The sequence below is a fragment of the Aulonocara sp. 'chitande type north' Nkhata Bay genome, linkage group LG5, assembly GCF_057382095.1.
Source record: "Aulonocara sp. 'chitande type north' Nkhata Bay isolate Kocher_YH1m ecotype deep benthic linkage group LG5, A_spYH_male_GT1.1, whole genome shotgun sequence".
Lineage (NCBI taxonomy): Eukaryota > Metazoa > Chordata > Actinopteri > Cichliformes > Cichlidae > Aulonocara > Aulonocara sp. 'chitande type north' Nkhata Bay.
In genome coordinates, this window is record NC_141348.1 from 23624198 (window position 1) to 23651073 (window position 26876).

Sequence of the window (26876 nt, forward strand, 5' to 3'; positions counted from 1 at the left end):
TTTCATGCAGGACAATGCTCCATCACACGCGTCCAAGTACTCCACAGCGTGGCTGGCAAGAAAGGGTATAAAAGAAGAAAAACTAATGACATGGCCTCCTTGTTCACCTGATCTGAACCCCATTGAGAACCTGTGGTCCATCATCAAATGTGAGATTTACAAGGAGGGAAAACAGTACACCTCTCTAAACAGTGTCTGGGAGGCTGTGGTTGCTGCTGCACGCAATGTTGATGGTGAACAGATCAAAACACTGACAGAATCCATGGATGGCAGGCTTTTGAGTGTCCTTGCAAAGAAAGGGTCGCTGATTTGTTGTTGTTTTGTTTTTGAATGTCGGCGAGGATTCCGCACGGCACTCCCCTCCATTCACCTCGCGAATCTCCGCTCTCTTCCAAACAAAGTCGACGAATTACTGCTCTTAAACCGGACTAACAAGGACTTTGCACGCTCTGCTGCCCTGTGCTTCACTGAAACCTGGCTCAGTGAGCGAGTCCCAGACGCTGTCTTAAATCTGCCGGGCTTCCAACTTCACCGGGCGGACCGCGAAACAGAGCTCTCAGGGAAAACAAAGGGTGGTGGAGTCTGCTTCTACATTAATGAAGGTTGGTGTACTGATGTCACAGTGTTACAGAAACACTGCAGCCCACACTTGGAAAGTTTTCTCATCAACTGTAAACCTTTTTATTCACCGCGGGAGTTTTCTTCCTTCATGCTGGTCGGAGTTTACATCCCTCCACAGGCCAACGCGAACAACGCACTGTGCGAGCTGGCTGACCAGATTACTACCCTGGAGAGGAAATTCCCGGATTCCTTTACAATTATTCTTGGGGATTTTAACAGAGCAAACCTAAACTACGAACTCCCTAAATACAGACAGCATATAGACTGCCCCACCAGGGACAACATCATACTGGATCACTGCTACACCACTCTAAAAGATGCCTATCGCTCTGTGCCCCGGGCAGCTTTGGGACATTCTGATCACTGCATGGTCCATCTTATTCCAGTTTATAGGCAAAAACTCAAACGTGCCAAGCCTGTAGTCAAAACTGTGAAGAAGTGGACTAACGCAGCAAAGCAGGAACTGCAGGACTGTTTTGACTCCACTGATTGGACTGTTTTTGAAGCTGCATCTGAGAACCTAGATGAGCTCACGGACACTGTGACATCATACATCAGTTTCTGTGAAGACGTGTGTGTGCCAACAAAGACCTTTTGCACATACAACAACAATAAACCATGGTTCACTCCTAAACTCCAACATCTTCGCAAGGCCAAGGAGGACGCTTACAGAAGTGGTGACAGGGTCCTGTACAAGCAAGCCAGGAACACACTGACCAAGGAGATCAAAGCAGCTAAAAGGATCTACTCCCAGAAGCTGGAAGAACGGCTCTCAGCCAACGACCCTGCGTCAGTGTGGAGGGGCCTGCAGGAAATCACCAGCTACAGACGCCCCCCACCCACTATTGAAGCAAACAAAGACCTGGCCAACGAGTTAAACACTTTCTATTGCAGGTTTGAGACGGACAGACTCCCATGCCCCACCCTCCCCTCCCCAGGGACATTGCTTCAGACATTGACCCCCAACACACCTTCCACCTCTCCCCCCTTCACCCTGCCCCTCCCCAATCAAGACTCAACGACCACCCCCACCCTCCCCAATCCAGACTCAACGACCACCACCACCCTCTCCAACCCAGACTCAACGACCTCCACCACACCTCTCACCCCCCTTTCCTCCTCCCTGAAACTAAGAATACACACTCAGGATGTGAGCCGACTATTCCAGAAACAGAAGCCCAGGAAAGCCCCCGGACCAGATGGCGTCTCACCCTCCTGCCTCAAAACCTGTGCTGAACAGCTGGCTCCCATCTTTACTCGCATCTTCAACAGATCCCTGGAGCTGTGTGAAGTTCCCTCCTGCTTCAAACGCTCCACCATCATCCCTGTTCCCAAGAAACCCACCATCACAGGACTGGATGACTACAGACCTGTCGCCTTGACGTCTGTGGTCATGAAATCCTTCGAACGACTGGTGTTAGCCCATCTGAAAGACATTACAGGCCACCAGCTGGACCCTCTGCAGTTTGCCTACCGGGCAAACAGGTCAGTGGATGATGCAGTGAACACGGGGCTGCATTACATCCTGCAACACCTCGACTGCCCGGGAACTTATGCCAGGGTCCTGTTTGTGGACTTTAGTTCGGCTTTTAACACCATTGTGCCTGAACTTCTTTCCTCCAAACTCTCCCAGCTCAGCGTGTCACCAGCTACCTGTCAGTGGATCACCAGCTTCCTGACAGACAGAAAGCAACAAGTGAGGCTGGGGGAGATCACCTCTGAAACCCGGTCCCTCAGTATTGGTGCCCTCAAGGATGTGTCCTCTCACCACTACTGTTCTCCCTCTACACTAACGACTGCACCTCCAATAACTCTGCTGTCAAACTCCTAAAGTTTGCAGATGACACCACTGTCATTGGCCTCATTCAAGATGGTGATGAGTCTGCATACCGGCAGGAAGTTGAGCGGCTGGTACTCTGGTGCAGTCAGCACAATCTGGAGCTGAACACTCTTAAGACTGTAGAGATGACAGTGGACTTCAGGAGACATCCCTCAACTCTGCTCCCCCTCACCATATCAGACAGCCCTGTGTCGACTGTGAAGATCTTCAAGTTCCTGGGTACAACCATCTCCCAGGACCTGAAGTGGGAGACCAACATCAACTCCATCCTCAAAAAGACCCAGCAGAGGATGTACTTCCTGAGACAACTGGGGAAGTACAGTCTTCCACAGGAGCTGCTGATCCAGTTCTACACTGCGGTCATTGAGTCTGTCCTGTGCTCCTCCATCACAGTCTGGTATGGAGCAGCCACTAAACAGGACAGGAGCAGACTGCAGCGGACTGTACGGGCAGCAGAAAGGATCATCAGCGCCCCCCCTGCCCTCCATCCAGGATCTGTACCTCTCAAGAACCAGGAAACGGGCAGGGAAAATCATCGCAGACCCCTCACACCCTGCACACAGACTTTTTGATCTGCTGCCCTCTGGCAGACGGTACAGAAGCCTGCAGACCAGGACCACCCGACACAGGAACAGTTTCTTTCCCCTCGCCATCTCCCTTCTTAACAGTTGACCTGTCACACTGCTCCCACTGCCAGACTGCAACTGCACCTTATGTACATTTTGTAGTATTCATTCCACCTCATTCATTTCTGTATTTTATGTATATAAGGTTAGATTCGTTATTTATAGTTGGTTTACATAGCTTTGTGTATGTATGTGTAATGTGTATATATAGACACTTGTGTGTGTGTGTGTGTGTGTGTGTGTGTGTGTGTGTGTGTGTGTGTGTGTGTGTGTGTGTGTGTGTGAGTGTGAGATTTACATTGCTGTGCTTGAGAGCCACCATCTACCGGAACCAAATTCCCTGTATGTGTCTGCACATATACAGTGGGGCAAAAAAGTATTTAGTCAGCCACCGATTGTGCAAGTTCCCCCACTTAAAATGATGACAGAGGTCAGTAATTTGCACCAGAGGTACACTTCAACTGTGAGAGACAGAATGTGAAAAAAAAATCCATGAATCCACATGGTAGGATTTGTAAAGAATTTATTTGTAAATCAGGGTGGAAAATAAGTATTTGGTCACCTCAAACAAGGAAAATCTCTGGCTCTCACAGACCTGTAACGTCTTCTGTAAGAAGCTTTTCTGTCCCCCACTCGTTACCTGTATGAATGGCACCTGTTTGAACTCATCATCTGTATAAAAGACACCTGTCCACAGCCTCAAACAGTCAGACTCCAAACTCCGCCATGGCCAAGACCAAAGAGCTTTCGAAGGACACCAGGAAAAGTATTGTAGACCTGCACCAGACTGGGAAGAGTGAATCTACAATAGGCAAGCAGCTTGGTGTGAAAAAATCAACTGTGGGAGCAATCATCAGAAAATGGAAGACATACAAGACCACTGATAATCTCCCTCGATCTGGGGCTCCACGCAAGATCTCATCCCGTGGGGTCAAAATGATCATGAGAACGGTGAGCAAAGATCCCAGAACCACACGGGGGGACCTGGTGAATGACCTGCAGAGAGCTGGGACCAAAGTAACAAAGGTCACCATCAGTAACACACTACAACGGCAGGGAATCAAATCCCGCAGTGCCAGACGTGTTCCGCTGCTGAAGCCAGTGCATGTCCAGGCCCGTCTGAAGTTTGCCAGAGAGCACATGGATGATACAGCAGAGGATTGGGAGAATGTCATGTGGTCAGATGAAACCAAAGTAGAACTTTTTGGTATAAACTCAACTCGTCGTGTTTGGAGGAAGAAGAATACTGAGTTGCATCCCAAGAACACCATACCTACTGTGAAGCATGGGGGTGGAAACATCATGCTATGGGGCTGTTTTTCTGCCAAGGGGACAGGACGACTGATCCGTGTTAAGGACAGAATGAATGGGGCCATGTATCGTGAGATTTTGAGCCAAAACCTCCTTCCATCAGTGAGAACTTTGAAGATGAAACGAGGCTGGGTCTTCCAACATGACAATGATCCAAAACACACCGCCCAGGCAACAAAGGCGTGGCTCCGTAAGAAGCATTTGAAAGTCCTGGAGTGGCCTAGCCAGTCTCCAGACCTCAACCCCATAGAAAATCTGTGGCGGGAGTTGAAAGTCCGTGTTGCTCGGCGACAGCCCCAAAACATCACTGCTCTCGAGAAGATCTGCATGGAGGAATGGGCCAAAATACCAGCTACTGTGTGTGCAAACCTGGTAAAGACCTATAGTAAACGTTTGACCTCTGTTATTGCCAACAAAGGTTATGTTACAAAGTATTGAGTTGTATTTTTGTTATTGACCAAATACTTATTTTCCACCCTGATTTACGAATAAATTCTTTACAAATCCTACCATGTGGATTCATGGATTTTTTTTTCACATTCTGTCTCTCACAGTTGAAGTGTACCTCTGGTGCAAATTACTGACCTCTGTCATCATTTTAGGTGGGGGAACTTGCACAATCGGTGGCTGACTAAATACTTTTTTGCCCCACTGTACTTGGCCAATAAACACGATTCTGATTCTGATTCTGATTCTGAGATGTATATTTGTGAATGTGGAGATGTTATATTGGTTTCACTGGTAAAAATAAATAATTGAAATGGGTATATATTTGTTTTTTGTGAAGTTGCCTAATAATTATGCACAGTAATAGTCACCTGCACACACAGATATCCCCCTAAAATAACTAAAAAAAAAAATAAAAAAAAAAACTACTTCCAAAAACATTCAGCTTTGATATTAATGAGTCTTTTGGGTTCATTGAGAACATGGTTGTTGTTCAATAATAAAATTATTCCTCAAAAATACAACTTGCCTAATAATTCTGCACTCCCTGTAGGTCTGTTGACAGAGCTCTGTACAGGTCTGCTCGAGCTGACCTGAAAAGGGGTCCCACCTGTCCAGCAACAACACATGGCATGGAATAATAGACATCATAAACCACAGAGGCAGAACTGTGAAAACAGAAAACCTGAGTGTGCAGCTAGCAGAGGACATAAACAGCTTCTTTGCCCGCTTTGAAACACCACAACAGCAGCATTCATCTGCCTCAGCCCTGCTCCCATCCTCATCCTCACCTGGTTCCTGCACCGCTCCATTCACTGTAACGGAGCACGATGTCAGATGAGTGTTCCTAGCAGTGAACCCCAGGAAGGCGTCCAGACGGAATACGTGGTAAAGTGCTAAGACCATGTGCCCACCAGCTCACCCTCATCTCCACCAGAATCTTCAACCTCTCACTGGATGAAGCAGCCATCCCATCCTGTCTAAAATCAGCCACAATCATCCCAGTACCAAAGAAGTCTCCCATCACCAGCCTGAACTATTATTGCCCTGTGGCCCTCACACCGGTAATCATGAAACTAGTCCTTCAGCACACCAAGGATTACCTCCCCCCAGAATTCGACCCCCACCAGTTTGCATACCGTGCAAACAGATTCACAGAAGATGCCATCACCCTCCACTCGGTGCTGAGTCACCTAGAACAGCGGCAGAGCTACGCCAGAATGCTCTTTGTGGACTACAGCTCACCCTTCCACCACTCGCCCATTGAGAGCCTACTAACTTACTGCATCACAGTATGGTACAGCAGCTGCACTAAGGCGGATAGAGCCACCCTCCCAGCATGTTTGCAATGAGTAGGAGATGCTCTGTATCTCACTGTACAACTGTATAGTGACAAAGGTATTGGGTTCTTTTCTAAAAATTGCTATAAACAGAGGAACCCAAACTGATGAAAAGTGGCGAATATTTTTTTTCAAATGACTATTTTTAGTGGATTTTTGATATAGAAGCAGAATGACAGAATGTTAAAAGAAGTTACTTTTAGTCATTCTAAGCTGGGCATTGCGTTCTCTGGCTGTTCAAAGCCATGGAACTTTAGACTTTCCAAGCAAATAATGATGGCCATACTGATGTTCTTTTCAGTACATTTTACTTTATGTTCATTTTCATTTTTATGATGTTTCTATTTTTACATAATTCCTCCCACATAGCAAAATTGGTATGGCCTGGATCTGTCCCACACAATGTGCTTACACATGGCCTGCGTACCGCAAAGAATGACGGCCCTATGGTGGCCCAGATCTGGTTTACCAGAGGTGGCCCACACATGAGCCAGCACAAGGCCAGTTGCAGACACACTGCTGGCCCTGTGCTGGCCCAGAACAGTTTCAGCTCTGGCCCCAGATGTCAGCCTAATGTGTACCTTAGCCATGTAAGCCATGTAATAACAACATGTGCTGGAACATAATAGTGCAAAAGTAACATGACGAAACTCTGTTCAGACAGTGAATGGACTGATTCTTATACAGCACTTTTTTACTCACCCATATTACTCAAAGTGCTCTATACAACATGTCACATTCACCCAATCAGGCCAAATGTGGCATGCCATCACATAAACAGTGCCATCTTACCATGCCAGAAGTCAGCCAGCAGTGCCGGCTTGACACCAGATCCAGGCAAGACCCGTCTGCTATGTGGGATGACTTGTTCTTTTGGCATTTTAGTTGTGGATTGTGTTTGGACTGTGTCTCTTGCCCTTTCAGTATTGTTTCCTTGTGCTTCTAAGTGTCCCTTTGTTTCTTTTTAGGTTATGTAGTATGGGTTAGAGATATTTTGTATGTTGTTTTCGTTTAATAAATCCACCTTTTGGATTATTCCCTGATGTGCCTGAGTTCTGTTATTTAGTGTCACTTTGAAAGGACACACATCCAGCATTGACATATAATTGTTCTTTCAATTTTTGATAAAGATTACAGTGAATTGAGATGTAACTTGGCCCAGAGGTACGGTAGGATGCCCAGAGTAAGAAAGTGTTGAAAGTTGGACCTCAACTATTATGGGTGATTTTTAATGAATTTTTGAAATTTCCATAATTGTAGTGTATTGACTGTATTGAATTGAATAAATGTTTCCATTCATTTCTGAGGAGTTCTACAGTAAATCTGGATGAAACTTGGCACACAGGTACAGTAGGTGTCCCAGAGGGGGGATGTGTTGAAAGTTGGACATCAACTACTCAGGATGATTTTTAATGAATTTCTGAAAATTGACATAATTCTACTGTATTGGCCGACTGCATTGGATACAAGTACCCTTTAATTTCTGAGGAATTCTACAGTAAATCTGGCTGAAACCTGGCACACAGGTACAGTAGGTGTCCCAGAGGGGGGATGTGTTGAAAGTTGTACATCAACTACTCAGGATGATTTTTAATGAATTTTTGAAAATTGACATAATTCTACTGTATTGGCCGACTGCATTGGATACAAGTACCCTTTAATTTCTGAGGAATTCTACAGTAAATCGGGCTGAAACCTGGCACACAGGTACAGTAGGTGTCCCAGAGGGGGGATGTGTTGAAAGTTGTACATCAACTACTCAGGATGATTTTTAATGAATTTTTGAAAATTGACATAATTCTACTGTATTGGCCGACTGCATTGGATACAAGTACCCATTAATTTCTGAGGAATTCTACAGTAAATCTGGCTGAAACCTGGCACACAGGTACAGTAGGTGTCCTAGAGGAGGGATGTGTTGAAAGTTGTACATCAACTACTCAGGATGATTTTTAATGAATTTTTGAAAATTGACATAATTCTATTGTATTGACTGTATTGAATTGAATATAAGTTTCCTTTAATTTCTGAGGAATTCTACAGTAAATCTGGATGAAAATTGGCACACAGGTACAGTAGGTGTCCCAGAGGAGGGATGTGTTGAAAGTTGTACATCAACTACTCAGGATGATTTTTAATGAATTTTTGAAAATTGACATAATTCTATTGTATTGACTGTATTGAATTGAATATAAGTTTCCTTTAATTTCTGATGAATTCTACAGTAAATCGGGCTGAAACCTGGCACACAGGTACAGTAGGTGTCCCAGAGGGGGGATGTGTTGAAAGTTGTACATCAACTACTCAGGATGATTTTTAATGAATTTTTGAAAATTGACATAATTCTACTGTATTGGCCGACTGCATTGGATACAAGTACCCATTAATTTCTGAGGAATTCTACAGTAAATCGGGCTGAAACCTGGCACACAGGTACAGTAGGTGTCCCAGAGGGGGGATGTGTTGAAAGTTGTACATCAACTACTCAGGATGATTTTTAATGAATTTTGGAAAATTGACATAATTCTATTGTATTGACTGTATTGAATTGAATATAAGTTTCCTTTAATTTCTGAGGAATTCTACAGTAAATCTGGATGAAAATTGGCACACAGGTACAGTAGGTGTCCCAGAGGAGGGATGTGTTGAAAGTTGTACATCAACTACTCAGGATGATTTTTAATGAATTTTTGAAAATTGACATAATTCTATTGTATTGACTGTATTGAATTGAATATAAGTTTCCTTTAATTTCTGATGAATTCTACAGTAAATCGGGCTGAAACCTGGCACACAGGTACAGTAGGTGTCCCAGAGGGGGGATGTGTTGAAAGTTGTACATCAACTACTCAGGATGATTTTTAATGAATTTTTGAAAATTGACATAATTCTACTGTATTGGCCGACTGCATTGGATACAAGTACCCATTAATTTCTGAGGAATTCTACAGTAAATCGGGCTGAAACCTGGCACACAGGTACAGTAGGTGTCCCAGAGGGGGGATGTGTTGAAAGTTGTACATCAACTACTCAGGATGATTTTTAATGAATTTTGGAAAATTGACATAATTCTATTGTATTGACTGTATTGAATTGAATATAAGTTTCCTTTAATTTCTGAGGAATTCTACAGTAAATCTGGATGAAAATTGGCACACAGGTACAGTAGGTGTCCCAGAGGAGGGATGTGTTGAAAGTTGTACATCAACTACTCAGGATGATTTTTAATGAATTTCTGAAAATTGACGCAATTGTAGTGCATTGGCTGTATTAGATTGAATAAATGTTTCCATTAATTTCTGAGGAATTCTACAGTAAATCTGGATGAAACTTGGCACACAGGTACAGTAGGTGTCCCAGAGGGGGGATGTGTTGAAAGTTGTACCTCAACTATTCAGGATGACTTTTAATGAATTTTTGAAATAAACATAATTGTAGTGCATTGACTGTATTGCACTGAATATGAGTTTACTGTGATTTCTGAGTAATATTACAGTAAATCTGGGTAAAAACTGGCCCAGAGGTAAAGTAAGTGTCCGAGAAGAGGATTGTGTTGAAAGCTTGGCATCAACTTTTAAGAATGATTTTTAATGAATTTTTGAATATGCAACCAGACTGTCACGATGGCTGTATTGGGCTGTTCCATTGTAATTTGTGTGCGCGCGTGCGTGTGACTGTTCACGCGCGTGCATGTGTGCGCGAGTCTAGGCTTTCAATCAGGATATAAAGCGAAAAGGCGCTACCGTAAAGACTGGTGTAAAAGCGCAAGGAAATTTATGCGGCGGATAGGAGGCGGCTGGCTTGACCGCGGCTCACAAATGACGGCTCACTTTACATTACCGGACAGCTGCCCAGTGTTACACCTACAAGATAAACTAACATAAGGAGTAGACCTGTGTAATCGGATGCTAAGCTGATTCAGAATCCCACTCCCTGCATGTGATGTCAGGAGAAATATGGACCAGACAAGATGCGCCTGATGCAACATTACCGAGCACGCAACATCTCAACCAGCCGTGCGTAATGTGATAAGTTCAAGCACAAATCTGACCATTAAACGTGCAAAACAGAACAAAAATGAGAGAGACCAGAGACGAGATCATATCCACATGTTTCTACTCTGGTCGAAAGAATCCACGCTTCGTACTGATGTCCACAATTCTTTTATTCCTCTCACAATCATGGAGCACCGTGAAAACTAGAAACAAGTAAAATAATATCGATAGCACATATGATATTCATCTCAGCCACTTATTTCCTTTCACAAGGTGCACAAGTGTTAAACAAATAACAGCATAATGATTTTTTTACCGTGTACGCCTTGTAAAACCAGCAGTAGAAAAGTTGTATATTCCAAAAAGTCCGCCGTGTTACCGTTCTGTCTTGTCTCTCCCGCGCACAACTTCCGGTTCCCGCAACTCACAGGAAGTGACTACTTCACAATAATATTTTAACAGAAACATTTCTTATAAGCAGGATATATCACTGGATTCATAGATTACATTTCCTACTGCAAATGTACACAAGCATGAGAAGCAAATAAAGAAAACAAATAGAAAACAATAACGATCTCAGATTCACTTTGGTGTTGTCATGGCAACCCACACAAACATTTCAGCGTCAGCTACACTCCCACCAATTACCTTTGATTATTACAATTGAGAACGTAAATACACTTGCATTTCTCATTATATCAATGGTAATTCCCAAGCACCATGTTGTTGTTTTAAACATTCTTGCATTGACATAAACAATATTCTTTTCTCAACAAATGAATTCAACAATATGAACAGTAGATTTTACATCTCCATAACATGTGCATGAAGTACAGCATAATGACAACTTCTATTTTAGAAGGGAAATCTAATCAATGAATGACATTTTTCCCATTTAGCTGTTTTTCACCAGGACCACTAATTTCTGAATGGGTCTCTGAATGATTGAGGGTTGGACGAGGCGTTCGCCTCCCTTTCCTAACTTCCGATCACCAGTCTGGATTGTCACCTTCCGTACAAGTCCATCATCATCCTCATGTGCTTCCACAACCCTAGCAAGTTTCCATTCATTGCGAGGAACATCTTCCTCTTTGAGAATCACAATGTCACCCACCTCCACATTACGTCTTGGTGTATGCCATCGCTGTCTCAGAGCAATATTGGCCAGGTATTCCTTTCTCCATCTGTGCCAAAATTGCTCAGTCAAATACTGTACCCTTCTCCACCGTTTCTTAGCATACAGGTCCTCCTTGACGAATTTACCTGGAGGTGGAAGTGGGACTGAGGATTTCATGGTGATCAAGTGGTTCGGTGTGAGTGGCTCCAAGCTTTTGGGGTCATTGATGTTATCAACAGTGAGTGGGCGGTTATTCACGATGCACATAGCTTCATAAAGGAATGTCCTCAATGAAGCATCATCCAACCTTCCCACACTGCAGGCAAGGACTGTGCTCAGTACGCTTCTCACTGTCCGGATTTGACGCTCCCATGCGCCTCCAGCATGACTAGAGTGGGGCGTATTCATCTGGAAGTCGCACTGATTTTCTGCTAGGTATGCAGTCACTCTTTCCTTATCAAGTTCTTTCAGAGCCTTTGCCATCTCGTTTCTTGCCCCCATAAAGTTAGTTCCCTGATCGGACCTAATGTGCCTAACAGCTCCACGAAGGGCAATGAAGCAGCGCAAGGCATTGATGAATGCGTCAGTCGTCAAATCCTCCAACATCTCTATATGCACTGCCCTTGAGCAAAAACATGTGAAGAGGAGGCCGTACCGTTTTTGATCTTTGCGACCTTGTTTGGTGTGAAAAGGACCAAAGCAGTCCATACCACAATAAGTGAATGGTGGTGTGGGATCAACACGGTCACTAGGTAGATCTGCCATCCGTTGCTCCTCTGGTGGCGCGCGGGCTCTCCTGCACTGTACGCACTGCCTGATGTATTGGGCTACAGCCTTACTTCCACCAGTGATCCAGTAACCATTGGCTCTCAGGGCATTGAGGGTTTGTCCTCTGCCTTGGTGTTGTATCTTGGTATGATGGTGTGCAATGATGAGGTTTGTAACAGCACCATCTTTAGGAAGGATCACTGGGTGTCTTAACTCAAGAGGCACAGATGCCTTCCTCAGTCTTCCTCCTACTCTCATTATGCCATCTTGGAGAAATGGGTCAAGCTGAAAGAGTTGGTGGTTGCAAGGCAGCCTTCCTAGTTTCTGGCTGAGTGTGTTTAACTCCTCTTGAAAGGCATCTTGTTGTGCAAGCTTGACGAGAGTCTGTGCAGCTTGCTTTCTCTCTTCCAAGCTTAAAGGCTCAGCGGTCCTGATCCTCTTTGCCAGCCGCTGGATACGAGCAATGACGTTGACAGCTGTAGTCCATCTTGAGAACCGCAGCAGATGCTTCTGGATGTCAAACTGCCTTGCTACATCAACCTTCAACACCTGAGTAGTCCTCACCTCTGGGTCTCCCACCAGCAAATCTGAAGTAGCCTGTTTTGTGGCTATCTCTCTTTCCCATAGAAAGCTGGGACCAGAGAACCAATTTGACTTGATGAGGTCAGCTACTTTGAGGCCTCTCGAGGCATGATCAGCAGGGTTTTCTCCTGTGTCAACATAGTACCATTTCCGTGCATCGGTGGTTTCTCGAATTCTCTGCACGCGGTTTGCCACGAACACATGGAACCTTCTTGCTTCATTATTGATGTAACCAAGCACGACCTTTGAGTCTGTCCAAAAATATTCGTCATCAACCTTGAGTTCTAGCTCCTCTCTTAACATGCTGCTCACAGATGCCGAGGTTACTGCTGCAGTTAACTCAAGTCTCGGTATGGTAACTATTTTGGTTGGTGCAACCCTCGCCTTGCCCATGACCAAGGAGCAGCATACCCTTTCTCTGCTTACCACTCTGATGTAAGAGCACTGGCCATACCCTTGACTGCTTGCATCAGAGAAATGATGAAGCTCGACTCTTTGAATCTCAATTCTTTCCAGGTTCTCCAGATCCTTCATCCAAGTCTCCCACCTTAACTTCAAGCCTTTGGGTAGTGGCTCATCCCACCCTGTGCCTCTCTGACACATCTCCTGCAGCACTCTTTTCCCTTCAAGAATGACTGGGGCTAGAAACCCCAAAGGGTCATACAAGGAGGCCACAATTGAGAGAATCCCTCGGCGCGTTGCTGGTTTCTCCTCAAGTGACACCTTGAAGGAGAAGCTATCATTTTCAACATTCCACCTTATACCTAGCACTCTTTGAACTGGTAAATCCTCGTGATTAAGATCAACATTCTTTACCTCCGTAGCACGCTCTGCAACATCGACAGAGTCAAGGACCTCTCGGCTGTTGGAGAGAAATTTGTGAAGGTGCAGCTTTCCTTTGGCACACACGGCTTGGGCTTCTTTGACCAGTTCAATTGCCTTACCCACCGACTCTACACTTATGAGACCATCGTCGACATAGAAATGTTTCTGGATGAAGTTAGCTGCGGAGGGGTACTCTTTCTCACATTGGCTGGCAAGGTGCTTCATGCCATAATTGGCGCAGCCAGGGGATGATGATGCTCCAAACAGGTGAACCTTCATGCGGTACTCTCTGGGTTCAGAGTTTGTGTCTCCATTTTCCCACCAGAGAAACCGCAGGTAGTCTCTATCATCCTCGCTCACATGAAACCTGTGGAACATTTTCTCCACATCACACATGACTGCGATGGGATGTTTACGGAAGCGGCACAGCACGGCTGTTAGGCTATTTGTGAGGTCAGGTCCTGTTAGCAGATGGTCGTTTAAGGAGGTGCCTTCATACCTTGCAGAGCAGTCGAAAACCACTGATTTTTCCTGGTTTTCTGGGGTGGTAAACTCCTTGGTGTGGGATATACCAGACTTTCCCCAGCTCTGCTTGGTTTTCCACTTTCTCTGCATCTCCATCCTTGAAGACACCTTCCATAAATCTCACGTAGTCTATTTTGAATTTGGGATCTCTGTCCAGCTTCCTCTTTAGATGCTTCAGCCGTACTAACGCCAGCCCTTTGTTGTCTGGGAGATGCGGACGTGCTTTGAAAGGGAGAGGCATCTCCAGGTGACCATCCTTATTTTGTTGGATTCTGTCTTTCAAGATCTGCAGGAAGCAAATATCTTCTTGAGATATGCTTCTGTCACCAGGTTTTGTGTCTGCAAAATCAGACTCCAGGGCCTTGATGACAGCAAATGGTGTTATGGGTGGCACCTCTCTGACAGACACTCGATGACAAAAACCAGTCACATCTTTAGCCTGCACACGCTGTGGTGCACTTCCCACAATGCTCCAACCAAGATCCGTCTCAATAGCATAAGGCTCATAGTCACCCCCAGTGACGACCCTTCTTGGAATTAACGCTCTGGAGCAGTCGTATCCAATCAACAATCCAACACCACAGTCCATCAACGGGGGTATCTCCTGGGCCATGCTTACAAGGTGTTTCCATTTGTTGGCTGTCTGGCAAGTGGGAATATGTGTGCGGTCAAGGGGAATGAAGTCCCTTGTGTAGGCTGGAGGCAAACTGATGGAAACATTAGAGGAAAATCCTCTAACTTTGAGCTTGCATACTCTTTGACTCTTCACGACTGAGTCTCTCCCCATCATGGTGGAAAGTTTAAGTTTCACTGGTTCCATTGTTGCTTGTAGCTTTTCGCACACCTCCTGATCAACAAATGTGTGACTGCTTTGAGTGTCCAATAGTGCATACACTAGGGTTTCAGTGTCCGGAGCACTAAGTGTTGAGATCCACACTGGGACTATCATTGATGTACTCCCACCTTCACCTCCACTCACACAACATGATAATGACAACGTACTTTCTTCAACTGCGCCTTGTGTTGATGCTGCTGTAGAACGATCTTCATGCAATGGCGTTGGGTGACTCTTTCTGCATATGCCACACATGGCCCTGTTCCTACAGTCTTTAGAATTGTGACCCTTTCTTAGACATGCAAAACACAACTTATTTTCAAGTATGCATTTTTTCTTATCCTCTACAGACATGTCCATAAGCCTCTTGCATTTATGTATGGAATGGTTCTCACTACAGCAAATACACTGGCCATTATTGGAATTTTGTGTTGGTGTGGTCCATTTCTTTGGTTTCCCTGCATCTCCCAACTTGATTTCACCAGGGTCAGATTTGGCGGTGGAGCTTGATGGAATCGGGGGTTTCACATTTGTGGCAAACGTGTTTGCTTTTGAACGCTTCATCTCTCTTGCTGGTGCCTCTGCAGAGTGCCTTAAGGCATGTAAGGATGACACTGGATTGCATGCGATGCGTGACTCCTTAGAGATAAAGGAAGCAAACTCATGAAAGCTTGGATAGTCGTTGCCCCGATCTAGCTGCTCTGTGACATAACGGTTCCATCTAGATGTCACCCAATCAGGAAGCTTGACTAGTATTTTCTGATTCTCCTCACAGTCGTTAAGAACCTGTAAGCCCTTTACGTGAGGCATGGCATTACTACATGTTTGGAGGAAATCACTGAAATCTCTTAACTTGAGATATTCCTTTCCACCAATCTTCGGCCACCCATTTAGCTTATCTCTGAAAGCCCGCTGCACTACAAAGGAATGGCCATATCTAGCATTTAACCTATCCCATGCTTGTTGATAGGCTTCTTCATCTTTTCTGTAGAAGCTGCCTTCAAGAGAGGATTTTGCCTCACCTGCTATGTACTTTTGCAGGTAGAATAGCCTGTCTGCAGGGTCAGAGCATCGTCTCTCTATGAGGGCTTTGAAGCTTATGCTCCATTCTGTAAACTTCAGAGGATCGCCCGAGAATACAGAAGGTTCTGGAGTTGGCAAGCGAGTAAGAGCTAATGACTCTTGTAGCGATTGGACCAATGATGTCTCGTTTTGCACAACCTGCCGTTCTTGATCTGGGATGTGGTGAGCGAAGGGGTGTGCATCACTCACTTTGCTGAATGGAGGACTGCGTGTCCCATCCCTTCCCTCTTCTTCAGTGTAGACATTTAGCTTTGCCTGAATTACATCAATGTCCCTCTGATTTTCAAGTTTTCTCAACTGCTGACGTTGAGCTTCGATGGCAGCTTCCATATCAATTTCGGCTTTCTTTGCAGCCAGCTGAGCAGCCACTTCCGCTCTCATAGCTGGAATGCTAGGTGACTCTGAGAGATGGTTAGAATTGTGACAGCTGGGTGCAGTAACTCTGGAGGCTGTGGATCCATATATGGACCTAGCATATTCATTATCAAGTAGCATGCGTAACCTTGATCTTTCCGCCACCGTGTCAAACTCACCTTCATCTTCAGTCAGACGTACTCTCATCAGCTGCAGCAAGTCGGCCGTCACGGCTGAGCATGCATCGATCTTTCTTCGAAATTCTTGACTTGGTGAGGTTTGGAGTCGAATTCTGTCATACTGTTCCTTTAATTCAGACTCAAGCTTCTCAGCCTCATCCATCATATCATACATGTCACTCTCAGAGCATACTTGCTTTAACTTTGTGCGAATGTCTCTTACGTTGCTTTTCCATTTCTCGTATGTTGCTTTGAACCTCTTCTCCTTTTGAGTTAACTCTTGATCTTTCAGTTCCTGCATTTTTGGCGTTAATCGCCTTTCACGAGAGGATTTTCTTGCTTTTGTCTCAGATTTCTCAGACACTACACTTTTTTCCTCTTCCAAATCCCCTGCATCTTGTACTTCTGACATAACATCAGGGTGACTATGACCATCTTTAGACATTTTCAGACTTTAAAGGGGGTATCTTATGAAGAGGACAAGATAACTAAGGTAATTACAAGAATGGATGTAATAGGCGGAGAATTATTAAAATTAACACAAAGGAACCTTAGCTTAGATTCTTACGTATGACAGCAAATAAATTTTCAGTTTCAGCCTTCATGAAGCTTGCAAGCAACAGGTAAGAAAACAACAATAATTTCCAGAACTTCAACAGATTGTCCTTTTTTTTTTTCTTTTTTTTTTTTTTCTTTTTTTGTTTGTTTGTTTGCTTGTTTGTTTTTGGTTTTTTTTACACAATCCGAAATTTGAACACTATTAATTCCTTGTCCATTACAGCAAATTTGTAGCTCATGTTCTATCCATCAACTCATGAGGCATAATAACTGCGCAATATAGCCTGAGGACTCACGCTTTAGCCTGAAACCGCTTCTTGGAGTGTCCGCTGAATCTGCAGCTCCCGATTGGTTGTCACAAAATGCAAAGCAACGTGTCCACTGAAGCCTGTAGCTCGCTGCAGGATGAGAAGCAACCGAGACCTGTAGCTTGCTGCAGGATGAGAAGAGCTTTGCACACCGAAGCCTGTAGCTTGCTGCAGGAGGGGAAGCGCGTTTGCAAACCGAGACCTGTAGCTTGCTGCAGGATGAGAAGAGCTTTGCACACCGAAGCCTCCAGATGGATTGGGACACGTTTTCACTGTTTCTACTCTGGTCGAAAGAATCCACGCTTCGTACTGATGTCCACAATTCTTTTATTCCTCTCACAATCATGGAGCACCGTGAAAACTAGAAACAAGTAAAATAATATCGATAGCACATATGATATTCATCTCAGCCACTTATTTCCTTTCACAAGGTGCACAAGTGTTAAACAAATAACAGCATAATGATTTTTTACCGTGTACGCCTTGTAAAACCAGCAGTAGAAAAGTTGTATATTCCAAAAAGTCCGCCGTGTTACCGTTCTGTCTTGTCTCTCCCGCGCACAACTTCCGGTTCCCGCAACTCACAGGAAGTGACTACTTCACAATAATATTTTAACAGAAACATTTCTTATAAGCAGGATATATCACTGGATTCATAGATTACCTTTCCTACTGCAAATGTACACAAGCATGAGAAGCAAATAAAGAAAACAAATAGAAAACAATAACGATCTCAGATTCACTTTGGTGTTGTCATGGCAACAATGGCGTGTCCAGCGGGGTGGCCTGGGGGGGCACAGGCCACCCCCCAAACCAGACTGGCCACCCCAGGTGCCACCCCAAAGGCAAAACAATAAAATTCAATCAAATATCAAATGTCCGATTATGTTTTCACGGTGACGCTCAGATATCCGAGTGTAAGTGAATGCAGCATCGCTTCTGCGCTATGCGCATCACGTTAGCAAAGGTAGGAGAGCCAAGCGCGAAAGATGGCACTGCAGGAAACAATTTTTCGGTGAAAGAAAATGAGGACAGAATAAATGTCCCGGTAAGTAATATCAAGTTTGTTGAGTTTAGTAAACTTCGGTGAAATTAGAATACCAAGGAAAAAAATAACACTTAAAGAATTATTGCAGCTGTGGAATATTTCAGACAGTATGCTACTGAGGGCAGCTAACATAAGAGTTATGCGTTATAAGATATAATCTAAGTCGTAACATTGCTGTATGGAGCTGCAGATTTGGTTGCAGGTTAACATAGCTGGACTGGCCATCGGGCATACCGGGCATATCCCCAGTGACTTATTTTTTTATTTTTTTTGTAATGGCATGAACAATGAGAGGTGGTGGATTGGCCAGATGCAGGTCGATGTGTAGAAATAACTCCGTTGTTTGGTGGTGGCTATGACGGGGCTTCCACAGAGGCAACAGGTGGATGAGGGAAGGGGAGGCAGGAGGAGAGACCCGAAGCAGCCACCAGTCCGAGTGTCAGGTGAACTGAACTTCAGGTAAGAAGTTATGACCTGCAGTCTATCTGGGTCAGATATAAACCAAGTTTAGGTGGAGTTTATTTTCATGTTGCTGACTTTTTACTGTCAGTTGCAATAACTCATACTGCGTTCTAGCCAGTTTGACGGAGTTTTTATACAGCTGGGTGGGTGCTATGATGTTACTGATAGTGAACTTTATTTTATTCATAAGGTTAGTAGAGTTGCCAACGGCTCCTTAAAAAAATGGAATGGTCCCTCATTCAGAGAAAATATTACACGTTTCGTATTGAGCTGAGAAGAGACGCAGTTTGTCCCGGACTTTAGCTAGAATGGAAAAAAGACACAAAGCTGGATTTATTCTGTCTTTATGCTGCACAGCTGCCTCTTCTCTCATTCTCTCCCCCTCCCTCTCCTGTTGCTACTTCAATCATGAAACTGATCAATGATCAGCTGATCGGCTTTTCTCTCTTGTTTATCGCCCACTTTGCGCCAGAAAGAGGAAACCAGCAGATGTTGCGCTAAACAACAGCAGCACGTTTAAGCTTGATCGGCTGTTGTTAGACTGTATTTAATATTAATTTCTAGTATCAGCTGATGTTTGCTGGAGCCACAGCTGTAAAGCTGCTGGTCATGATGTCTGTTTAGATATGTGGTGAGAGGGAAACATGAAGATGAAACCAGGAGATGTCCTTACTGAACCATCAGAGCTGAACAGGTGATGGAGAAACAGGTTTACCTTTTAGGTGACATGAATGAGTTGAAGGGAAGTTATGAACTGTTTCTGAGAGACAAATAACACCAGGATCCTTTTTTATGTAGCTGACAGCTGGTAACTGTGCAGGGGCGGGTCTAGCAAAGTTTTGCCAGGGGGCCAGGTAGGGCATTAACAGGGAAAGGTGGGCACAAAGAAATACTTTTCTTTCTTATTCTCATTTAAAATACCTAGTTTTTATTAAATAATTATCTAAATCTTACAACCAAAGTTTTTATCTGACGTAAAATGTATAGAAATCATACATATACCAACAAGACTGTACATCACTGTCACAACAGGGTTTGTTTTCAGTCAAAGTCTTTATGGCTTTACTACCTGGTGGGTCGGTCTGTAGTAAAAATGCCCAATTTTTTTGTCCCAGTCCAGCCCTGCAGGTTAATACTGGCAGTGTCACCATGCCAGCTGACTGTATTTTATCATCAGCCAGTGTTGTTCTTTATCAATATTACCAAAGTTTACGATAAGGCAGCATAGAAAGTATTTACTTGCTTTCAGGTTTCATTCAAATGTTAGTCTTTTCAGTTGTTTCCCCACTTTTTTCCTGTTTCAAAATCAAACACCAGTTTGTGAGAAGATTATCTTCTTTTTTTAACAGGCAGATAAAGTTTTGCATTGGCATTGGCTAATTTGTCAATTGTTTGTTACAAATGTTCGTATTTTAATTTTCAAAAATGTTTTTGCCCAAAACATATGTGCACTATATGTCAGTAAAAATACTATGCAAATATTGTTGTCCTTGACTGCTGAGTAAACACTGACAAAGCACTGATTGTATCTCTTGTACTTTATCAACGCAGTATCTAAAAACTTTGCACCGTAGTGGTTAAAATCTCATTCTAATAAGAGTTAAAAGTGCATTTGGTTATTAGGTTTATAGGATTATTGAATTATGGTTAAGGGTTGGTAGAATTTTTTTTTAAAACATTATCTGCCAATTAAATCTGCCACCCTTCTCCAAATCTGTGCCCCTACCTGGCCCCCCCAACAAAAATTTTCTAGACACGCCACTGCATGGCAACCCACACAAACATTTCAGCGTCAGCTACACCACAGATGAGTGAAATCGCATCTCCGACACACATCCTTTGCGCACTTGACGACCTGCTGCATCTTACCGCGTCTATGAGCGATGTGGCCGTTTTTGCACGGCATCCAGATCTTCCTGAGCGGGTTCTGGGTGAGCTCCCGCGGGTAACCCTCCACCATAAACTCTTGATTGTCTATCATCCTGGTTGTTGGGTCATTTACGTTACCCTCCTGAAAACAAACTGAGGCGGTGGGCTTCAGCCTGGCACTGAAATTCTGCAGGGGGGTAGATGTTATATATCAGCTGAGGAACAGCAGTTTCCCCATTACCGTAAGGACTGGATACTGAGCGCAACGGAAAGCGAGGGAGGGAAGAAAACAAAATGTCCCGGTACAGGTTGTAACGATACTTCAGTCGTCTTTTCCCCCATGTTAGCGTGAATTAATGTATTTACATATTTCACGTGACAGTATTATCCCAGGTGCTTACATAAAAACTCCCACCATGATTTTGCGTATGGAAGTCTGATTAAGAGCCCCAACTGAGTTTGAAGAATTCAAATGCAATTGTGTTAATAACAGACAAAATACTCCAAAGACATTATAATGTTTACCCAAATAATACTCAATCAAGCAAATACTCAATTCACTCCAGGGTCATATAAAGTTCAATGCTTTTATTGACCATTTTGTGTTTTAAAGTCTTGTGAAGCATTTTTCTTAGCGTCTTGTGTTGAAAATATCACAAGCATCCACCATCTGTAAAATAAATAAATGAATAAATAAAAATAAAAATCCACGAAAACGCGACTGTTTACAAGTTACCGTAATGACTCGTGAACTACGTACGTACGATTCGAAGACGCTAAGTGAAAAACAAGTTTTAGGCGTTCACATGAAGCACACATGGGCAGTGAATGCAGCAAGAAATTGAGCCAATCAGAAATGGAACGAGAGGCCCAGCAGCCAATAGCAGAGGCGCATTGGCAGGAAAGAAGGGCATGCGGACTACTGGGAGCTCAGCTCAACATCATCGTGAAAACCATGGAAGCCTCAGCTTTACACGACCCAGTCACGGGCCTCACTGATCACACATGCTTCATGTGGCAAAAGTTGCCAGCAAAGTAAGATACAGCAGAAACTCCCGTCTGATAGATGTAAATATTTTTTTAAACAAAAAATGAAACTGGTTAATAAACACGAATATAGTGTATAGTATAGTATTAGTGTTTGACAAATTATAGTAGTTTATTTTTACCGTTATATAAAATGATATAAGAAAAGCCTAGGGGTTTCTGAATAAAAACGATAAAAATAAAATAAAAAGCGGGGAGAATAACAATAACTATCCTCATTTTTACTTTTTAAACACACATTTACAAATAGCTTTAAAGTCTGTCAAAAAACATGTATTTACCACCCCAACATATAGTAGTACATAAACACGATTCAAGCATAAGTGATTACTTAGCCAAACGTAACAGGCCAAGGATTTAAGGAAATGGTAACCTGTGAAAAACTAGTTCTCAGCAGTCGTTTTAAACAAAACATTGATTCAGCCAAACTGATATAAAGAGGAAGGCTTTTCCAAAGTTTAAGCCCCACAACTTCCAAAGTGTAGTCGCCTCTGGATTTAAAATAAGAGCGTGAAAGAGTTAAACAAGAGAGGCCGACGGTTGGAATAAGGCCTTAGCAGCTTTGCGTATTTAGGCAGGAGCCTGGTTTTTTACTGAGTGACAGTAAAGACTGAGCTTGACAAGAATGAGCTTGAAGACAGGAAAATAATTCCAAGATTAGCTGAGGATTTGATGTTTCTGGCCAATGCGTTGACCGACCGCAAACAGAGTCGAACACAAGCACCTCAGTTTTGCCAGACAATTTAAAGCCATCAATTAAGTGGTGAAACAGTCACTGAGGTAGGGTTTGCAGCTGAGCTGTGTAACATTACCATAGCTACAGTAAGAAATACCACAAAAGGCACTAAGTAGATGGCCCGGGGTAACATATACAGCAACAGTCCAATACTCATATGTCCACTTCAGCTCAGTGCTAACACAGAGACAGACATTATTGTGTTATACTGAAAAATAAGTGTGTTGTCTTAAAAACACAAATACTTTAAAAAGCTACAGCAATTATGTAACAATGTAACAAATTCCTGTTCAAATAGGATAAGTTTATATTCTCATCAGATCGAAGTCATCACATCTAAAATGCATCTAAACCAAGAGCTCGGGTCTGAGGAGGATAACTTACATGGACATGGACCAACACATCGTCACATTTCTCTCTGTTTCTCAAAAAAAAGCAGATTAATTTTCTGTTAGGTAGGTGTGAATCAGTTATTTGCTCCCACTTGTAGTAAAGTCTACCATGCATCATAAATAAACTGAAAATAAGTTGGGTAAAAGTCAAAGTCAGAAGCCACAATGTGCTTGCTTGACAGTTTTTATGTCTCAAACAATAAATGGGAACCTGTGAGAAAATGCAGACGGCAGCACAAACCTGCAGAGGCAGGAAAAGATCAATCCTGCAGCCCCAGATTAAACTCAGTGACAAATTTAGATGAACAGAAGACTCAAATTGCACTTTTAAGTAATAAGTGAGTCATGTCAGTTCAATAACATCCTGTAATCATCGTTTATCCTCAATGCTGACAAGCCCAAACATAATACCAAGGTTCTGACACCAGAGGGCGCTGTGCTTCACCAAAGCAGGCCCTACAATGAGGACAAATCTGTAAGGAGACGTTTATAGTGTCACCAGAGGTCATTAGGCAAAAGGTCAGCAGGCAGGAGTGTCTGAGAGCAGTCAGCATGTCAGTAGCACTAATCCTATCAGCCTTTCACTTCAGGGCTTCAGGAAATCAACAGACATGCTCAAACATTTGACTTTCTAAGCAAATAAAAGCACTCAAGCATGCATGCTACAGCCTAGGGAGGCTTTTAGGGACAGTAAAAGTTATTCTTCAATCACTCAGAGTCTGAGTTCTTGGAAAGTTTGTGTCAGTTTAATCTGTTGAATGGCACAAACAACACAAGTGACATATCTGATAAATGTAAATTATAAATGAATAACAAATACATAATGTCCAGTAACGACTATATAAATTAGTCTTTAAATTCATCCTGCTAAAATACAGCATCTAATGACCTGCAATGACCCGAGACATTTGACCTTTTCAATATAATTCTTAACAAACTCTTTGTATGTATGTATGAATATTTGGTATATGTACAAGTTCTAAGTCTACTCCTCTGCTTTCATAATTTCTTCCACAAAAAACATCTCAGAAGATCTCTAAGTGAAAAGTATCTGGTTATTTTACCTCTACACATCAGGACCTCGCTTCCTGCTGACCATGTAAAAAACACGCATTCATTAGAGAACATGACATTGTAGATGAAATTGATCCCAGGCTGTCCCAATGGTTTCACTGTTTAAGAGGTAAGCTGGAAATTCTCAATGACCATTATCAAATTCCTGTTCGGGTACTTTTACTCAGTGTTTGCCCTTCTGGCTCATTTTAGACTGTAGGAAATTGGCAACAAGATAATCCTAAAAAGACAGAGTTTGATTTTCGGACTCATCTGAAAGGATTTGTCTACACTGCTGAGTGATAATGCCTGAAGCTGTCAAGCTATTAAAAGTCTGTGGTCTTGTCTGCTTTATTAAGCATTTGATTCCATTTTGACTCCGATAAAGGACTGAAAAATCACACGAAATGTTGCTCACAATTTCCTGTGTTCAAGGTGATTGAAATTCCTTTTCAATCACCTTTAAGCCAGCAAAAATCAGCAAATCTTCACAGCAGAGAAGCTAAAAATAGAGCCTTTTTATTGTTTCTGCTTTTCAAATATGCTGCCAATGTGCTGCTTTTGTCAATTAACACAGATTAAAAGAGTAATATCTTTGTAACTAATCTGTATGAATGGTGTGACCCAGAATCATTTTGTCGGTTCATACTTAATTAAATAGTGTGCAGAACAGAGGAGACGTTTCATCCGGGGGTGATTAACAAAGACCAAGTAAGGCACATCAAAAACACCTCCAACGACCTTGAGGTTGAATTCTCTCACATGCAAAAACAGCAGCTAGATTAGAGCACTGTGGAGCTGCACACTCAGTGCATAAACATGACACAGCCTCAGCCTGCATCAAGCCTTCGCTGCAAGTCTGTGTGAGCGGGTGAACTTTCACCTAGATATAGAGCAGACGGAGAGAGGGAGGGCAGGAGGGAGAGGGAAGTGCAGGGACAGTGAGACCAAGCCTTTAAGAAGGGACTAGAGGGATTTAGAGCCACAATCTGGAGGATATGAAAATGTCCAAATATAAAGATTTTTTTATGGTATTTTATTACAGAGAGAAGGATGGTGAAAGAAGGCGGTCTTATTGCAGCGTCTGAGGCAGCCTCTGAGCCCCAGAGATAAATATCCTGCGGGAGTTACAGCTATTGTGGCTAAACATAATGATATAATCTGTTAAGACTCTGCTGCACATGCTGGAACATATTCCTAGCCAATCTGCAGTTATAACCACATATTGGTGCTCATGACTAAGACAACTCAGTGCCTTTCCAACCCTCCACTCTGAGTAGCAGTGATTATTGTTAAACAGCAAGGGCAGCTTAATATGCACATCAGCTGCCATCGCCACACTAAACAGCCCCCTCAGTATAAACAGATCAGCTGCACACAGATAGACTGACTCCAGTATGATTTTCCTGTTTTTCTGCCCAGCCCCACCTCTCTCTGTGTACTCTGTGTCTATGCATAATAAGGACAGCCAGTGAAGCACGTCTCCTCACCAGTGCAGCCTGAGCTCTGCTCATCCCTCGTACACCTGCCACAGCAGCTCAGCCTGCACACATTTAAACCTCCGTGACCACAGCTGCGAAAAAGAACGGCAGGAAATCTGTGTACCTGCCTGCATGGTGTCTTATGCAACGTTAAACAGACTCACCGGGATACGTGACTAATAGAATTACATAAGAGCCTGTTCCTATAGTAAATATAAACGTTGTATTATATGGGACATAGCATTAGAACTAGGCCAAGTGCCGCTGTTATGCACAAGTGCAAACGAGTAATGGAGGAACAAGAACAGCAAGCAGAAGTAAACAGAGTAGTAAGCAGTGAGTGACAAAACCTGAGCGTCTGTTTAGACTTTGAAATCTCTTTTAGTCCTTGTGCACCATCCCCTGCTGCACAGCACGTGTTAATAAAATGACTTCACAGGAGGTGCTTTTGGAAATCATCGAGTTACTGCTAATAAAGATCCACACGTCTCTGAGACCCTGGTGTAACAGCAAGAGTGACGTTTTCTTATAACTGGTTAATGGATTACAAACTTATGAAGCCACGTGGGAGAGGACAAAGCTACCCGGAGGTCATAGTGAATGCAAGAAGAGCCAGACGTTCTCCTTTTACCAGTATGCTCATAATTATCTCCTAACCATCAACTTTTTCAAGTTTGAGCAGTGCCAGATCAACGGCCAGCTCCAGAAATGTATCAGATATTCCCGAATCACAGCCCAGGCAGTAATAGGGATGAGTCTGGGGCGTGATGTTTGACACATAACTACTATGACCCTGTGATAACAGTGTTTACAAGTCTCTGCTCTCCTTCCCATGGCTGTCAGCTGCGTGCAGCTAGCTAAGCAACAGCTGCAGCGACTCTGCAGGAAGCTGCTGCCAAAGCGCTTAAAAAGTAACAAAAATCCATTATTTACTGCAACACATCTGAAAGCAGTCGTCTTTTACACATTTCCTAGGCTTGCCCCGCAGTCTGCCTCTCTCATTTGCACGGCTGAAAGCGCTGACAGCTCCGGAGCAAGCCTACGTGACACACACTTGTTTACTTCATCCGCCCGTTAGCCCAGCTGCTCGCGTACAGCACACTCTGTACTCCGTGCCAGCGAAGACTCGCGGCAACGTCACGTACAAAGGAGCAAATAACGAAAAATAAAAGACAGGACTCAGCGTCCTACCTGGCCTCTCCTGCGCGTTTCGTAGAGTGTAGGAGCCTCTCATGATCCCCGTTTTAAAAGCCTCTTTTTCCAAGCTTGGTGAGCGCAGTACGCTTAGAGCAGCTCGGCCACTCAAATGAATGAAGCGACTCAGTCTGCGGGAGCGTGCGCACACCCACCTCTCTGCGTTAGCGCTCATCCACTTTCATCCCCACCTCTCCACGAAAAAAGACTTCTAAGAATGCCTTAACCCCATTTCATTTTCTTCTTTTGAGATTTAGAAATATAGTATCATGGGGGAGGC

General features: G+C 43.6%; 3 protein-coding genes across 10 annotated transcripts in view; 1 reads left to right on the forward strand and 2 right to left on the reverse strand.

Moving 5' to 3' along the window:
- The window catches only part of LOC147330604 (6-phosphofructo-2-kinase/fructose-2,6-bisphosphatase 4-like), a 39842-nt gene extending 13068 nt beyond the window's left edge, over positions 1-26774 (reverse strand). For 2 of the 8 annotated variants that reach the window (XM_086292311.1, XM_086292310.1), the window contains exon 1: positions 26594-26774. In XM_086292311.1, the coding sequence (XP_086148437.1) occupies positions 26594-26771 (178 nt within the window). In that variant the 5' untranslated portion in view covers positions 26772-26774. Of the gene's footprint in view, positions 1-17302; positions 20550-20693; positions 23375-26593 lie in introns of those variants that run through there. The other 6 variants (XM_086292307.1, XM_086292313.1, XM_086292308.1 and 3 more) reach the window with 6 other exon arrangements.
- LOC147330605 (uncharacterized) lies at positions 360-7172 on the forward strand. The gene is made up of 3 exons (XM_086290846.1): positions 360-1566; positions 5783-6142; positions 7154-7172. The coding sequence occupies exons 1-3, from the start codon at positions 710-712 to the stop codon at positions 7170-7172; spliced, it is 1236 nt and encodes a 411-aa protein (XP_086146972.1). The 5' UTR covers positions 360-709.
- LOC147330606 (uncharacterized) lies at positions 9555-14237 on the reverse strand. The gene is made up of 2 exons (XM_086292302.1): positions 10497-14237; positions 9555-10383 (listed from the first exon to the last, which is right to left on the reverse strand). The coding sequence occupies exon 1, from the start codon at positions 14091-14093 to the stop codon at positions 11076-11078; it is 3018 nt and encodes a 1005-aa protein (XP_086148428.1). The 5' UTR covers positions 14094-14237; the 3' UTR covers positions 9555-10383; positions 10497-11075.
- Positions 26775-26876: the final 102 nt, after the last annotated feature.

Excerpts from the sequence above, each read along its gene's own strand:
- LOC147330605 (XM_086290846.1), top strand. The coding sequence starts at position 710 with ATGCTGGTCGGAGTTTACATCCCTCCACAGGCCAACGCGAACAACGCA. Across the intron at positions 1,567-5,782 it reads CTCCCCTCCCCAGGGACATT|AATCTTCAACCTCTCACTGG; the intron begins GCTTCAGACATT and ends CATCTCCACCAG.
- LOC147330606 (XM_086292302.1), bottom strand. The coding sequence starts at position 14,093 with ATGGAGATGCAGAGAAAGTGGAAAACCAAGCAGAGCTGGGGAAAGTCT.